The sequence below is a fragment of the Asterias rubens genome, chromosome 2 (genome assembly GCF_902459465.1).
Source record: "Asterias rubens chromosome 2, eAstRub1.3, whole genome shotgun sequence".
Classification (NCBI taxonomy): Eukaryota; Metazoa; Echinodermata; class Asteroidea; order Forcipulatida; family Asteriidae; genus Asterias; species Asterias rubens.
Genome location: NC_047063.1, coordinates 15,135,785 through 15,153,508, shown reverse-complemented (window position 1 = coordinate 15,153,508; position 17,724 = coordinate 15,135,785). Strand labels below are relative to the sequence as shown.

Here is a 17,724-nt window from a genome sequence, read left to right as displayed (position 1 = left end):
CTTTGGAATATGGAGGTTCGAAGCAGACATGAAGCCGACTATCTGAAGTTGTCACATCTTGTTTACAAAACCCCAACTTAAGAGAGGTACATTACATTTGTAGAAACCTAAAGAATAGAGCCCTGATAGCTCAGTTGAATATTCAATTTGTAAAATGTAGAGCCTGACTACTTCAAAACTGCATCTCTGTGACTGCCATATACATGTATGTACACTGTACTGTAGCCCTTTTTCGAAACCACGGCTTCGGCCGCTAGCGGTTGTTTTAACAATTGTGTGTGTTTCGCGAAAGTGCTCAGGGCATCAGACGAGAGAACGGAGCCTGAAACCGAATCCAAATCCGAAGTCGGTGATTCGAAAAGGGCCACAGTATGGACTAAGGCCGTGTCCGAATTGGCGACTTCGGCTACAGCTACGGCTAGGGCCCGCGCGTCTGCTATTCTTCAACACTGACAGACGCGCTGATCTAGCCGTAGCTGTAGCCAAAGTCGCTAATTCGGACACGGCCTAACATAGGTTTAATTCAGCAGGAACTCATAGATTTAAATGATTTTTCTCCTATGCTACTTTAAGTTCTGATTGGCACCCCTGAACCAAGATATTGAAAAATAAGGATCCGCCAACATAGGGATCTATAGCTCAATTGGTAGAGTGCTGGCACGTTAATCTTGAGGACATTGGTTCGAATCCCGCTCTAGTAAATTTTTCTTTGTTGAACCCTAAATGTTTTTAAAAACCTATAGTTTAGCATAATGTAATAAGTGTGTACAGGAACCTCCCATTCCATTGATTTAAAGGCAGTGGACACTATTGGTAATTGTCAAAGACTAGCCTTCACAGTTGGTGGGTCTCAACATATGCATAAAATAACGAACCTGTGAAAAATTTAGCTCAAGCGGTCATAGAACTTGCGAGATATGAATGAAAGAAAAAAAAATTCTTGTCACACAAAGGTGTGTGCGTTTAGATGGTTGATTTCGAGACCTCAAGTTCTAAATCTGAGGTATCGAAATCAAATTCGTGGAAAATTACTTCTTTCTCGAAAACTATGGCACTATGGTGCCGTTTGTCACAATGTTTTATACCATCAACCTCTCCCTATTACTCGTCACCAAGAAAGGTTTTATGCTAATAATTATTTTGAGTAATTACCAATAGTGGCCACTGCCTTTAAGCCTGACAGACATGCCTGTGGATTTGGCACATAACACAAGCCTTGGATCAAGGTTTCTGAAACGACATACCACATAGCTGAGACAAAGATGTTGAAGAGATCAGTTCCTCTTTGATGCTTTTCATATGATTTCAATCAAAAAGGTGCATCCTGTCTAAGATATCCATTTGGACTGATCATTCAAAACTTCATAATTGCAACCATTTGAAGGTCAATTGTAAAAATGTGTTACCACACTGTGTGGTGATACCACACTGACTCCTGGACATCCCCTGGTTATGTTTACTTGAAACCTAACAAACATCACATGGCCTTGGCATATTTTTTTTCCTTTCTAATATCCACCTCAGATGGCCAAATCATAATGGAAGGTCCTTATTCCATAGTGAAACCATGGTGAAAGCCACTGGCCTTCAAGCCTGAAGGAACAACAAAGTCTTTGATGCATTTCTAGTACACAGTGCACCACTTTCAGATTTTATGGTTATTTACTTTATTTATGTCCTTTTTCACATCCAACAGCACCATTAGTGCCAGATGTGGTAGACTGAAAACTCACTCGCCATGCAAGGCTCCCGTCTGAGGCAGGATTCGAACCCGGGTCCAAAGAGGTAAAAGACAGGGGAAAGAAACTGAAACCTCATCCCCTGTTGTACATGTAACGTCCATTTTTTGACAACAGTTTTATATACGGATAAGCAGGTGAAACTGGTTATGTTTCTGTCTGTTTGCTTGTTTTTCATCTTGGTAATTACCTTATGAAAGAGACCATATTTGCAGTACCCTTCTGTGTCCACTTGACATAAATGCCCACAAAAACAGCTCAGCTGGTAAACATACCCATTCTCCTCCAAACCCATTTAAAAAAATCAAACAAATCTTTATGTAAAAATTATTCACAAATCATACATACAACTTCCTCAAAAATTTGGGGGCTGGGATGCCCTTCTATCAAAGAAAACCTTGCCTTGCCCTTACAAAAACCAAGTTTTAGTATTGGTGTCTTTAAAACTAATAGTGCAATACAGTCCAATACAGTCTTGTAATACAAGTAATTTTAATGATAGTGAGACTGGCAGTTAGTATTTCGTCAGACTGAGGGATCTGTTTCTATAAATAAATAAAAATCAATGAAAAACATTTTCAATTTAATCAACAATGGTTTTTCTTCTGGAAATTGGAAGCTACTCTGACGGAATAATTAGAAGCGATGATTAATACTCATATCAATTCCCCCTCAATATCGAGTAAGGTTGCCAACTTTGCAGACAATAATCTGATAATTTTAAAAGCAGACACTGGCTGGCATAGATCTGCACTTTCCACCCATGTTTTCTTCATGAGGTTGTGTATAATGAGTAACGATATAAACCATGATCCAGAACGTTTAAATGGCACGTTATAAAATATGCAAACAGACTGATGAGGAAACAAGATCTAGAGTAGTCTTTTTCCTTGAATGTTGACACAGTTATTTCTCATGAAACTAAATAAATTGTTATCATGCCAATGTGCGTATACAATAAGAACTATATAAAACATGAAAGACAAATGTATATACTCAGATCCGATACGTGCACACATACTGTGTCAAAACCAGGAAGGAAATGGTTAAATAGTTATAATTTTCATGCTCTTTTGAACACGACGCCTTTAAAGGTAATGATGTATGCAAATGAGCATGGATTACTCATCTTGGCTAGCCCATAAATGAATTATGGGGGTATAGGAACAGGCTCTGGATACTCGGTTGTGGACAATCTAGGCACTGCCTGTCCCTCTATTTACACGCTGACTGGTGGTCAATGTGCCAATTATGGTGTTTTTACATATGTCCGATGGGTTATTAGATCTCGTATCACTTAATCCATAGGGCAAGGAATGCTTTTAAAATTTCTAAGATCCATAAAGACTACTTATCCACTTTGACCAGAAGCTTCAATGAAGTGGAACAAATGCAGATTTAGAGCAAAACAAGAACTATATTATTAATATTACATTGGAACATTCAATAGTTGTGACCTATGTATCCATTCTGAATACTTCTATAAATAAAGCTTTGTTGATATTATTTAATTTAAAAAAAAAACCTCTTCAAATCATGTTTTAAGTCCATCCATTCTTCCTGCCAATAAGAACGAACAATTTCAACAGCTCAAAAAACATTTGCAGCGTAAACAGAGCTGTGGCGTCAACTTCAGGAAACATGAACCAGGCTATAGAATGCATGGAGAAGTTCGCTCAACACATCCCAAAAGATCACCAAATACCAGATCTACATTGTATATGCATTGAGATATTGTGTAATCAACTGAAACGAAAGTGATCTTCCTAATGCCATACTTCCATGAACAACAAAATGCTGGTTCTCTGCTATTATGTAATGTTGAAGAGCCATTCTCTCAATCCACCAACAAACCACCGATTCACATTTATTTGTTTTACCTGAACAAAGAGGTTTTTGAGTGTTTTTTTCCAACCAGATAATGTGGTCAAGTATTTACTCAGCTGCCCACAGGTCACTACCTATAGCCATGCTCTAGCCATTACCAAATACAATGGTGACACAACCTAAGCACAACCCTTGCTCTATGGTTTAATATGGACTTCAATGCATTGATCATCTACACCTGCCGCCGTCTTACAGGTAAACTGCTGATGAAACAATTAAAAACGCACAGATTTGTTTGCGATTTATACGCGCAGCGCATAGGACCTCTAGGTGAGGGCGCCCTACTCAAATGACATCATATGCATCAGATAGCAATCCTATATCACAGGGAACGATTTCAGAGTATGTAGACGGAACAATTTGTGTGCACACTCAATGCTAACACTGAGTAGCAAATGGTACGTTTTGAGTAGCAACTGACCCATTTTGCGTAGCAAAATGCAAGGGAAATCAGTCACTGTATCAGCCACAGTATGGGACTACAACAAGACCACACTGAAGACTGGAAACATACACATAGCCCTCTAGCTGTTCAGTAGTTCTGTTTGTCATAAAAAAAAAAAAACCAGCCATTCCTTGACCACCCACTATGCATTTTTGTAGAAGAAAAAAAAAAACAGTTAGCTCCATTTTGCTGGTAATTGTTGTCGGTGGATTTGAGATTTAAAAAAATCAAAAGTTGAAAGAATTCATGTAGTTATTTTCGACTTGTGGTTGTGTTATTTAAAGCATTTGGGTTTAATAATCGCTACTGACCCTATTCACATGAATGATATCATCATCAGAATAATCTTGGATGCACCATTTTGGTGGTCAATGTCAACGTGCGTTAATAAACAGTGAAGTGCGTTTACACGCAAACCTATTGACCACCAAAGATGGTGAGCATGGCACATTCGCAGCGTGTGATGTGCGTGCAAAGGGTCAATAGCGAAGTCTATATTTGAAAGCAGACTTGTTGTTATGAAGGTATTGTTCGTATTCATCATCCAGAGACACAGCGATGTCTTCAGGAGGACTACATACAGTGTACATGTACATGTATGTAAATCATGTTGTATATATCATCACAATATGAATACTGTGTCGGGATAGAACTGCACCGAAAGAACAAGCAATTTTTGAAATCTCGGATTCAATTTAACCGGGTGATATTCACAAGTGTACATGTACTAGATTCTCATGGCGGAAGGTGTATTTTACTTCCTCCATGGTATTACCCTACGTACATGGACATTGTAGAAATATTTCTACCTTTTTGGCATTTAACTAGCAAGTAATAAGTGTTTAAAAGAATATTGAGGAAAACATGTTCTGCTTTAATTCTATGCATCAACTTGTAATGAGAGCAGAGGGCTACAAATATACAAGTCCTCAAGCTGTCATTGAATAATCTGTTTGTTTGTACAGGTTACAGTGTTACACTCTCTGCAGACTGCAGACATCTTTCATTACATTGCAATAACATTAAATTCAAATGTCACTTTTGGCTGCTCTCTCACTACGTATTAGAACCATCTGAGACATTGTGATAGTTCTTCAAAACGCTCATCATTCCCACCAGACACATCTGGCATGACAATCATATTTATTCCGACCTGGGTCTTATACAATTTCTAGGGAACCCATGCTTGGCCGATTGTCCATAATTGCCCCAGCGCAAAATGTTTGTGTTCAGGGCCCCTGCTGAAGGAAAAAGCTAATGATGCGTAGATAATACTACACAGGTTGCAGAGCTTAAAATCTTGTCTGACCTTAGGCAGGGGGGAGACTGTGGTTGGAGTCTGGTTTGATATTTTGCGCTAGCTGCCGCTTTTAAGGGATGAACATGTGCAAGTTTGAAAACTTGTTGTCAGAAGGATTTCCAACCACTTTGTCAAAAGAATTCTTTCCTGTCAATGATTTAGGGATGTTTTGAGAGGTTCCAAAAAACCAGAAACATGCATTGTGTCAATTTTGGATGTTGTTGGTTTAATTGAGAACAAGTCAGGCAGCACAATGCTGTACACTTGGTGTCTTTCAAAAATATATAAAGGATATAGGCCTACCTGTACCTTACATATTGGTAAGATTGTCAAGTGTAAATTTCATTCCAAAAGTTCAGCAAAACAAGCAACAAAAATTTGTGAAAAGTAGGGGGGGGGGGAATAAACATTCCGGCCTAGCAAAAATTGATAGCTACAAGAACTGTTGGGTAGTTAAAATGTTCTTGAAACCTGACCATTGGTTTCTGAATATGCAAAAACTACAGACAGGGCCCTATTTGCTAAACTCTCCCTTTAAAACGGCATATTCAGTCACTTCAGATTAAGGCTTTCTAATTTTTGCCTTTTCTGGAAAGTTTTGGCAGATGTTTTCTGTGGTTCAATGTTTGCGCTTCCTGCCCCGTCTGGGGACTCGGTAAACATTTAACTCTGACTGCATTTGACATTGGCAAACAAAGTCAGTTGGAAAACCTGCCCTAACTGATTTGATGGCCGGACCCCGAACACTAACGCTTAAATTTGATATAGTTTGTTATCCTGGTAATTGATTTATTGATGAGCTGCGGTTGTATTTCATCTGCACAAAAAGGAAAAGGGTGTTGTGAACAAATTGTTTAGATGTATGAATAGGCCTATAATATTACACTACAAAACATTGCCTAGACCAACAGTAAAGTACCAGTAAGTTCTTAGCCAGAGAATAGGCCTATGATGTTACACTACAAAACATTGCCTAGACCAGCAGTAAAGTACCAGTAAGTTCTTAGCCTGATGACTCCCCGTGCAGTGAACTGCAAACAAGCAAATCACCGTACACCGTCAAATTGTCATATTTAAGACAAACGCATGCCAGCTAAAAGAATTCATTTAAAAAGGGTATCCGATGAGAGGCAAATGAAAAATAATGATCACTAAATTGAATAAACAAAGAGAAATTCTTAAAAACCTTACTTGCTCATGAGTATTCCGACAGATGACCAATAAACGATCTATTCACACATGTGGGTCATTAAGGCAAAGAATACACATGTAAAATTACTGATAAATAAAACACAGTTAAGGCAATCAATTTAACACAAATTATTATTTTCACGATTTAATTCAAAATTTACTAGCCTGGAATTTCATCTTCAAAAGAGGGCAAGGCCATTTTCATTTTAAAAAGGGCCCTTCTAGTGGGAAATCTTTAAGTCTGTTGGGAACATTTGAAGGAGCAACAAGGCCAGGACCAAGAGTGGACATCCGAAATGCTGGACTGAAATGTCCACTAATCCACCTGTTGTGGCTGCGGCCAACAATTACACACATAAACAGAACTGGTTTTCTAATCAACTGTTGATTTCTCTTGGTACTGGATTACCATGGGTATAGCCACTGGGAGTGCTGATGAGGTATTTAATCAGACTTTAACTTGCATCTCACTAAGCTGTTCACCATGAAATGTTGGACCAGGCTTAATCAGTAAAACTACAGCTGATGGGCTTGTTTGTAGAGGCTTGGCGTATGCTCAAATGAAAGTGGACTGTGAATCAGTTTTTATGGTTTGGTTAACTACTTCTTTATAAAAAATAAATAAATAAAAATATAAAAAAAGTCATGCATGTAGATCAGTAAATACCCCAAAAATGTATTATGTACCATAAAAACTTAATAGGTGATAAGCACTTCAGCTGCTGATAGTTCAGAATGAACAATGTGAGGGATTCCCCTTTAAAGTATTATAGTTTGGATAATTTGTTGACCCAAAAACATTTCAATCTGTCAACACATCTTCATGCATGAATTGTTACTCAGTTTTCTGAGGGCGGCCAGAGATGCAGATGGAACCCGCTGTCACCTCGCTAAATGTGGATGGATTCAACATTCTTGTGAAAAAACTTGTGATACTTTTTCTGTTTTCTCAGCAAGTAGACACTGTAATCAGCTGAAATGTTTACTTTTATTGTACGGTGTATCTTTCTTTATAATTTTGCCTATAAATCAGCATAACTCGAACCAATCTATGACTCTAACAAAGGCACAAGCTTATATCAAAAACAACTGCCGAAATTCCTTGCTTAACAAAGGTGACACTAACCGTTAATAAAAAATAAACATGACCAGATCTCTGTGGTGTGATCGCAGGTTTCCTATTCAACTGTAAGATTTGCATTGTGATCCAGAAAAACAGGTCATCCATGGAGTCTTTGTTGAAGGTACATGTTTGCCCACTTAACAATATGATATTATACATACATGATCAATTTGGATGTGAGTAAAACTGTGTATTCTGATTCTTATTCGCATGAGCACTGTGAAGGTTTCACTTTCGGACTATATTCTCACACACCTCAGACAATGGCGGCAAAATAAATCCAATCATTTCAAATCTTGTTTGGGAAAAACAACTCTGGTAATGTTACAACGTGCAAACTACATGTACATGTACAACACAATTTGGACTTTAGACGTGTCAAGAATAGGCCTACACAAGTATGTAATCAATCATACATATAATATAATGTACAATTCATTTTGCAATCATGTCTACAGTTTTGTTTGCAATTGTACTGTACAGGTCGGTGCTAGTGTAAAAACAAAATACACTGTATGAATTTTGATTTATGGAAAACAACAAAATGTCCAAAATATTTGTCAGCAGTTTTCCCAGAAGTGTAACAAAATACTATAAAAACTAAATTGGTTTGTTTGATCAAATTATCATTTAACAATTTAAATGCACACAGTATAAACTGAATTTGGGTTGAAGCAAAGAAACAACACAGACTAGAGCGGGAAATGAGCCTGCAACTTCCTGTTTTATGTGCAGGCGCTCTAAGAACTGAAAGATAAACCCATCAGAACATGGAGGAAAAAGAATTTTGTCAAAGAAACTTTCTGTCGATTTGGGGAAACTTGGAAGCTCTACTGTATATGTAAGCTTAGATACACCATAGATACACTGAGGCAAATATTTGGTTTAACTCATCACAACATGGAAAAATGTGTTCATTTTCAGGAAACTTTCTGCACAATCATGGACAGTTGGCAGCTTTGTGTACTAAGATTAAATCCACCAGGCAACTATTCTTTTAACTCATCAGATCATGGAAAGATTTATTTATTTTCAGGAACTTTTTGCCAGCTCTGTATTACACTATTTAGCATATTGGCATGGCCTTGAATACACCTGGACAAGTAATCATTTTAATAGTGGTCACGATCTAAATAGGTCAGTGGTTTGAACTTTTCACTAAATATTGTATTTGTACGGTATTAACCATTTAGCCACTGTACCGCCCAGCCGCCTCTATGCGGTACGAGGAAACCTCCCTAGCTTGTGTTTGTAGAAAAAAAGGAACATCAAAAGAAACTCGATAGTCATTAGTAGGTCTACGCATTTGTTAATATATCTAGTTGTTATAGATCGTTATTAATTCTCCCTCCACAGTTGACTTGTCGAAGCTAATGATGATGAAATAATTTAGCTCTTACGAAGAAAAGAAAAACGCTCATTAGTAAACAGGAAATTGTTCATCATTTATGATGATAGTGTCGAAAATTGACGCCTTCGCATTCAATCAGTATGAGCATTGAGCCAGGCAAAAGCCTTGGAAAGCTATTGTGTCCATTTCATCCGTGCACAAAAAATATTTGCCATAAAAATTACCGTAGACGTTTAACGAGAGGCATTTATTGTTCCCATGAGAACTTGTACTTTTATACAAATATTACCGAAAGGGTAAAACATTGTACATACATATTAAGCCATGGCTATCTTTTAAAATGCGAACTACGATTCAGTAATTTACTGCAAGAATCTTGAGAAATTGGTTTTCAGCAAACTCGGGCGGTGCAGGGACTAAAGGGTTAAATAATCTTTGTGTGAAGCGATGATTATGTTTGAGTTGTGATGTGTTTTTGAGCCAAGTTGCCTTGGTCACCCTATACCTTCCCATTCTGTCATACTAGAGCTATAATAAACAGCGAGTATGTGTGTGTGTGTGTTTATCTGTCTGCCCAGCGGGGACAGCATTTCAACTCATTCATTAAAAAAACTTACCCTTCAAGGCAATGGCAAAGCAGCTTAGAAACTGCTGGAACAATACAGTAGCATGCCACTCTCTCCCCTACCACTACCCTTCAACCCTAACTTAGCTCTCAGGAGCCACTGGGAAATTATAATGTGTACAAGAGGGGGAGCGTGGCAAGCATTTGAACTTGCCCAGTAAGGTCAGGTAGCATTGCTATTTCTGAGCTCTCTGTGTACGTCAACACCAAGGAGTTGAATGGCATTTTCATATGTGGAGGCTCTCTAAATATCAAAACTCTAGCGCAGTCGTGCTATGTACACATGTAGATGAATAAAATAAGGGGCCTCCATGAAATGTGAAAGTTTCAGGCTTACAGTAGGCCTACAGAGAGGAGAACGTTCAAATTCATTATTTCAGTGCATTACATTTTGTAACAACAAACAACAAGTTTGGCCAAGTACTATATTGGAAGTTTGGGTGACGGATAATAGTTCAAATGTATTTCAAATGTCTAATAGTTCAAATGTCTGTTTTTGTTTATTTACAGGATATAAATGCTGGTTAAATATTATTATTATTATTAAATAGCCAATCTCTCTTACACAAAAATTGGTTGAAAACATCTATGATTATGAATTGCACAAATCAAAAATTGTAATATTTTTATTTTAGTCTTTATGAAATCAGCAGTCAGTTTGATAGGATTGGAACCCACAACCTTGTGATTACATGTCCTCCAGCCTACCACTGGGCACTAGAGCATCCCAAAGATGATGAGGGACATAAATTAACTCAGGACAAGATCATTTGCAACACTCTTCTTGCAACTTCATTGTACATGAATCATGTATGCATAGCCCACATTTTATACGCTTACAGACAGTACTGCAGTTCTGTAGAGGCACAATGCATGTATCAAAACAGCGCCAAAAATATAACCTCCTTGGTAAAACATGCCTAGCTACATGTACCATACCAGATACAAATAAATTGTTGAAAGCATGAAGTATGTTTTGAAGCATTATATCTGTACTGTTTATCCCAAGGGTGTTTTAACTGCTGTTTTCCATGTGGACTCTGCTACCACATACAGCCAGACAAGGGATCATCTAATAAACTCAGTACATACACAACCTGTGATAATCAAGTCTGCATAATTCTCTATGGTCTACAGTACGCTGGTTGTGATCAGACATTCCAATCAGTTTTGTAACTTAAAGAATAGACTTGTTCCACAATTTCACATGTCAAGAACGACTTTTGTGGCAAAAGAGCAAGAATTCCTTTGAATATGTGTCATTCTTTTAAAATGTATTAGTTGGTAGACATGACAAGTTAAAGTGTACAGTATATATAGGTGGATTATATCAAACAGCATGCATGATACGGATGTGTACAATGTCTGAATGTAAATAATTACACACACTGTATGCGGGTAACACTTGTGTTGCAACAGTTCACAATTTAGCACTTAAATGCAGTGAACACTATTGGTAATAACTCAAAATAATTATAAATTAGCACAAAACCGTATGGTAACAAATAATGGGGAGAGGTTGATAGCATCAAACATTGTGAGAAACGGCTCCCTCTGAAGTACATGTCCGGTAGTTTTTGGGAAAGAAGTAATTTTCCACAAAGTTGATTTCGAGACCTCAGATTTAGAATTTGAGGTCTCAAAATCAAGCATCTCAAAGCACACAGCTTCAGGTGACATTGGGTGTTTCTTCTTTTATTATTATCTTGCAACTTGTACAACCAATTGAGCTCAAATGTTCACAGGGTTGTTATTTTATGTATGTTGAGATACACCAAGTGAGGAGACAATTACCAATAGTGTCCAGTGTCTTTAAACATGTGTTATATTTTTATGCCAGTGAAAAGTCTAACAAAATAAATGTATGCCTAAAACTACATGATGTACAGCAGGGTAGTTTAAAAGTTGATATTCAACACAACATGCAATTTAGTCAAGCAACACATTTATGGCAACACATCAATATTGAGTATCGAATCATCATTTTTGACTAGCAACTGATACAATTTGTCTAGCTGTAGCTCTGCTATACAAGGGAAATCACTCGCTAGTACACTACTACATGTAGTATGTAAATGTTTGTCTAGTTTCCCAACGGAGCATTTATATCGAACGTACAGTGTACACACTGAAAGCGGACTACATTGTATATTAGCAGTCAGTCACCATGAATAATCTTGTCAGCACTTGTAAGCAAAACTTTGACATTGTTGTGAGCTTCAATAAAAACTGGGCTACAAAACTCCCATGATACATGTACATGTAGCAGTTCAAACATACATAAAAGACAATGCTAAAATGGGTCAGAGGAGCCCACATGAGCAATCTTATTGACCTACATGTGGAAGGAGAAGGAAGAATTAACAAAGATCACATGGCATGTCTAATCCACTGTAGTTGTCTTGTGGAACGACGACAACTAACAGAAAAACTGTCAATGACAGTCTATCTATAAACAGCTTTGTACAGTTATCAAAACATTTTATTGTGCACCTTTCCCCAACCCCCAACCCCCTCCCCCCAAAAGAGACAAACAAAAAACGAGCCACTTCAGGCCTGATACTTCACAAAGGCAACGAAGGCGATTGCCTCTATGCCCCCTTGTCATTGCCTTGGTGCCCTTGAAATGCTATGTAGAAATTTACGATTTTCTGATACATGTACATGTACATGTTCATGTAGGGTGCCCTTTTTACCAAGTAGAAAATGACTTGGTGCCTTTGCCCTTTCGAAAACAAAGCGTACAGGCCCCCAACTTCTTGCACCAACAATTACGAATATAACATGCTAGACCTGGCAGGTGTTGACTCATCATACGTCAACTTGAACAAACAGCAACCCAAACCCCTCTGAAAATTCCAGGTATTGACTCCATTGTGAGTCCTTCCATCAGTTTAAAAAAAAACAGTTGATTTTGGAAATCCCCAGAGAATGTCCCCTACTTCATAAATGAACATACATGTACCCATAACACTCAACTGTTGTAGACGGTGCATACGGAATTTCAATGCAATTTCATGAGTGTACAACTGGGATCTTCATATCAGAGGAGTTTACCAACATGATGTAGCAGGGCTCAAGTATGGGTGAAACATTCACAAGACCAAAGGGCTTGTTGCTCAATTGTTCTAACAAGACTTCAACAGTTTAACGTGAAGACTTCTTTTATTTGAAGAAGTTTTATCTCATTTGTCTGTGGGTATATTTCATTACTCAATAGAATTGACATTTGAACATAACTTGTTTTTGTCTAAGCTATTACACAGTGTCAGTGAGATGTTTTTTTTTAATTCAATTGAAAAACGCAAGACTGCTATTTTTTATTAATTATTATTTTTTTTTTTTTTTGGGGGGGGGGGGGATTTCGTCAACTTACCTTCCTAACAGTCATGAAGTAGATAAAATTCTTATCCACGCTGAATAAAATCCCGTTCTGTACGACTGGCTTCTGGTTTGCAAGAATAACTTCTTCTTCGTACAACTCAGCTTTGGAGGGTTCAACTACACGAAGCTAAAAAGACAAAATATAAAGAAAATAGACAAAAATAAAAAAAAAGGTTTTCAGACTCATTTCTTGTATACATAAAGCTTCACCAATCCTACATGTATAACATTTCAGTGATCACAAAATAAAGGCTAAATGTTTTGTTTGTTAAACTTTACTCAGTAAAAAAGTTGATTAGAATCGTCACTTTCTCTGAATAAAAAGTTTTAAATTTGAAAATTGCCCCCTGGTTTAACGGCGCTTTTGTTTTCGTTCATTTTCTCCCTCAATGTTCAATTCATGAAAATCCAACAGATGGTCACAGGTTCAATACCTGCTTCAGTAATTTGGATTTGTTCAGATGTCTACACTTCTCAAATCAAGAATTACCCTTTTCCAATCAAAGGTTTTACCATTTCCCAATTGAAGTTTAATCTTCTCTAATCCAACGTCCACCCTTCTCTAATCCAAGGTTTACCCTTTTCCAATCCTAGTTGTACCCTCTCCCAATTGAAGAACAACCCTTTTCCAATCCAAACTTTACGCCGCCCCCCAAAAAAAAAATATATATTAAAAAAAAATTAAAATTTTTTTTAAAAACTTCATGAAACTGATGAAAACATGTAGGACAATGATCTCGTAATGTCCACCCAACCGACACCGCATCAATTTCCCTTGCTAGTTAACTTTACCTTTTTCAGATGGCCATGATGATCTCCAAGGAATAAAACGGTCTCTTCAAGGTGTGCTGTGGCTGCAATCGCTGTGAGAATTGAGTTATCTGTATAGATGGCCTGGGCTGGGATGGGATTTTTACCACCAAGGGGATGAGCCTGATCCCATGTGTGGCAGTATTCTGTTCCGGCTGCATCAATATGGTCTACCTATAGCAGTTTAAAATTCACAAACAAACCAGAAAAACAATGATTGTATAGTTAGTCAGCAAGGGACGGGGAGTGTATTCTAATAGTCAGTGTCATACCAAATTTCTAAGCCCTTCAATGAGCAGGCCACTTTATTACAAAATAATTTACTATTACCGGCTGTAAATACTGTGTCTTATGACATAAGGACAAAATCAAAGCACAACTCTATTATCAAAACAATGTTTATTTAACAAATGCACAGAGGTAAAGTGTACTTATTTGAAAATGAGGGAAACCTTCACTGTCAAAGCTGATTCTAACCTTATCAAAACATTGCATGTCAAAATTGTACAACTAACGTGTTCAGGGTTTTGACGATTCTCCATAATTTGTAGACAAAATCTAACAGTACTTTTACGATATTTTCCTCTCAACTATAAAATAAATTTAGGAAAATAAGTTTAAAAACTTTCTTGGAGGAATGAAATACTAACCAGATAGGGGGAATCTTCACAATCAGCATTGCGTAGCCAATTGAGATCTGTTACGGCCGTTTCTCCTTTCGCGCATTCTTTCCTGCGATCGATAAAATATTGGTTGATACTTTTGATAGAGTACATACAGACGGCGGATGCTTCCACAGGCTCCAGTTGGTTCACTACCGACTCGGAAAAAGTGACAATCAAGACTCTCTCCCCAACTTGAAAGCCATTTGCCGATGCCAACTTGGACCCAATGGTTGTCACAGTGGCAGACTGTGCAACTTTGTAATCTTTTCCTCCTTTATAGCATGCTAAGGGTAACTCACTGTAGGATGCATATTTATTATCTTGCTGACAGATCTGGACTATTTTTGTGTAGTAAGGACTTTTCATTACTCTGTAATCCAGTGGCTGAACAGCAACAAAGTAACTAAAGTTGGTATTCGAAAATCCATAGATGTAATAAATGTTGAAGGGAACACCTTGCCCTGCTGACAAGACTTCAGCAGGAACGTTAATTTCTAATTTACGTAGTTCCTGAGTGTTTGTCAGTATGGAAAACAATGTAGAGACGTTATTCTCTCGTGGTAGTATTCGGCTTGACACAGTTGGTACTGCCTTGTCAAGCCAGTCTGCCAATGATGTAGCAATATAAAGTACATTCTCATTATATGGTCCTTGAGCTATGAATCCGACTGAAGTTCCATTAGCAGTATTTGGGACTATTTCTTCATAACTATCGTTTCCAAGAAGACCTAAATCATCCAAACGCCTGATGTTACAGCTTCCTTGGTAGATGCTGCCACAGACAAACAAACGATCCTGATCTACTACCAATAGCTTATTGATGTTATCTGTTGTTTCCCTTTCGAACGGACAAGATACAGGTGGTGCTACACATTTCGTAGTGTCCTGCCGGGGACCAGTAGCAATTGTTGCCTCGATGTCAAGCTCCCCTGAAAGTTTGTACAACCGGTTAACAGAACCAACGTACAGTGCACCGGTGCTGGGATCTAGAACCATGTTCTTTAACTTAATGACATTGTTCTCTGGTTGGTAAGCTTCCTCAAAAACTAAATACTGATGCTGAGATGCAACTATCGATACAAGCAGTTGATACAACAACAGACACCTGGTGAAAGTTGGGATTATGTTCAGGCTACAGTCTGCCATTTTGAATGTTGCTCTTCTTACTTCTTCAGAGCTGGGTGATTTACATGGGGAGGGGGGGGGTCTTCACAACCCTTGAGAATAACCTGTGTGGTCACTGAAGCACATCAGCAAGTGAAGAGTACATCAGGTGGAGTCATCACAAGGTTTTTGCAGCCCCTGTCATGGAGTCAGCTTCACTCGTCGTCTGATGTTTTGTCTCTGTAAAGAAAAAGCAAACAAAGTTAACTACTGTACACTTTCTTTCAGCATGAGGAAAACAAACAAAAACACAAGTTCATAGTGTACAGGCCTTGAATGAACCACTGGCATCGACAGCAATGGGAGACTTTCTGGGACGATAGAGGGCAGCAGACTTACCGGGGAAATCCATTGTTCTCAGACTTATGCGCATGTTCAGAACTACGTAAACAATGGAAATTTACCCGGTATGTCTGCTGCCACCTAGCGTTGGAAAGTCTCCTATTGGCATGCTGCCCTTCGCAAGGTTTCAATTAAAAATTATTATTTTCCTTATAGAAGCGCCCCTTACCCGAGGAAAAATTGCTGAGCCCCTTCAAGAGCAAAATTCAAGGCCTTGTGTACTACATGTATAAGTAGGAACTCCATGAATATCAGTTTGCAATAACGATTGGTCCTTTCTCTATGGCAATACAAGTTTTGATATTTTCAAGACTACTTCTTGGTGTTGATTGAAAGCGAGGAATGATAGCAAAACCAGATTTACCAATCTACAATGATTGATAGACTGCTTCCTACATATCATCACTTTGTAAGTTATACCTGCATGATGTGCCAACCATTCTCATATAACTTCTACTCCAGGTCATTGTCTCATCTGGTTTTTACCCTTGGATGAAGCCTCACTAAAAGACAACCTTTTATTGTTTCAAACTCAGTGCAGATTACTGCAAAAAGTCCCCGAGTGGGTGATTTGGATTGAAGATTTGCTTGTAAGTAATGTAGGTATCAAATTTAAGGGATTTAAAAAATAATGCGGTTATTACTAATGACTCAAATAAATCATCAAACACTATTTTAAAGGAACATGTTGCCTTGGATCGGTGGAGTTGGTCTGTGAAAAGCGTTTGTAACCATTTGTTATGAAATGCACAATTGGTTAGAAAGATGTTTTAAAAGTAAAATACAAGGATCCATACATACATGTTTTTTTCTTTTACTTTGCGAACTAACACAGTCGGCCATTTATGGGAGTACAAAATTTGACTCCCATAGATGGCCGCCCGTGTTTGTCAACAAGGTAAAAGGAAAACCACGCAATTTTGAGTGATACTTGTGTGGATCATTATATTTCACTTTTAAAACATCTTTCCAACCATATGCATTTTATAATAAACGGTTACAAACGCTTTTCAAAGACCAACTCGACCGATCCAAGGCAAGGTGTTCCTCAAATACCATGTGGTTACTAATGGTTAATCGAAGTGACGTGGTACAGTATACAATTGTTGCACATTGTGACGGGGTCCATGGTGTTTTGTACATTCGAGGGGGAAAATGGAACCCGAGGCGAAGCCGAGGGTGCCATTTACCCTCGAGGGTGTACAAAACCAATAGACCCCAGTCACAGCGTGCAACAATTGTTTTGTTATACCTTTGTATAATTTTTATTCCTCTTCTCGAAGTTCTGTTGTCATCTTCAAACATTATTACGAAGGACTATTCATTGTTAATTTAGCAGACGAACGAGAAACAATTCCCTCGTACCCGCTGTTGTTTCAGACACAGCGCTTCAAATCGACCAACGCTGTGAACGATCAAGGTGATGTACACCGCTGTACATCACTTTGATGTACACCGCTGTACATCACATTTCATGTTACCCGGCCCGTCGAGCCATGTAACATGCGTTTTTGTTGCACGTCACATGATTGGTTCTCGACCAATCAAACTTCACAGTTTGTTACCGAGGTATCACAATGCACAATGTACATGTAGGCCTACATGTACAAATAAGATGATGTCAACTCATAGAGAACCAATGTTTCTATGATTGACCATGGGTTCGGTTGACCGAAGGTCATGTGACAAGTTCAAATA

At 38.1% G+C, this 17,724-nt stretch overlaps 1 protein-coding gene across 2 annotated transcripts in view; it reads right to left on the bottom strand.

Moving 5' to 3' along the window:
- Positions 1 to 17,724, bottom strand: part of LOC117306761 (plexin-A2-like) — a 90,122-nt gene that overhangs the window by 57,686 nt on the left and 14,712 nt on the right. For both annotated transcript variants that reach the window (XM_033791255.1, XM_033791256.1), the window contains exons 2-4: positions 14,506 to 15,864; positions 13,838 to 14,029; positions 13,038 to 13,172 (exon numbers count right to left, since the gene is read on the bottom strand). In XM_033791255.1, the coding sequence (XP_033647146.1) occupies positions 13,038 to 13,172; positions 13,838 to 14,029; positions 14,506 to 15,666 (1,488 nt within the window). In that variant the 5' untranslated portion in view covers positions 15,667 to 15,864. The remainder of the gene's footprint in view (positions 1 to 13,037; positions 13,173 to 13,837; positions 14,030 to 14,505; positions 15,865 to 17,724) is intronic.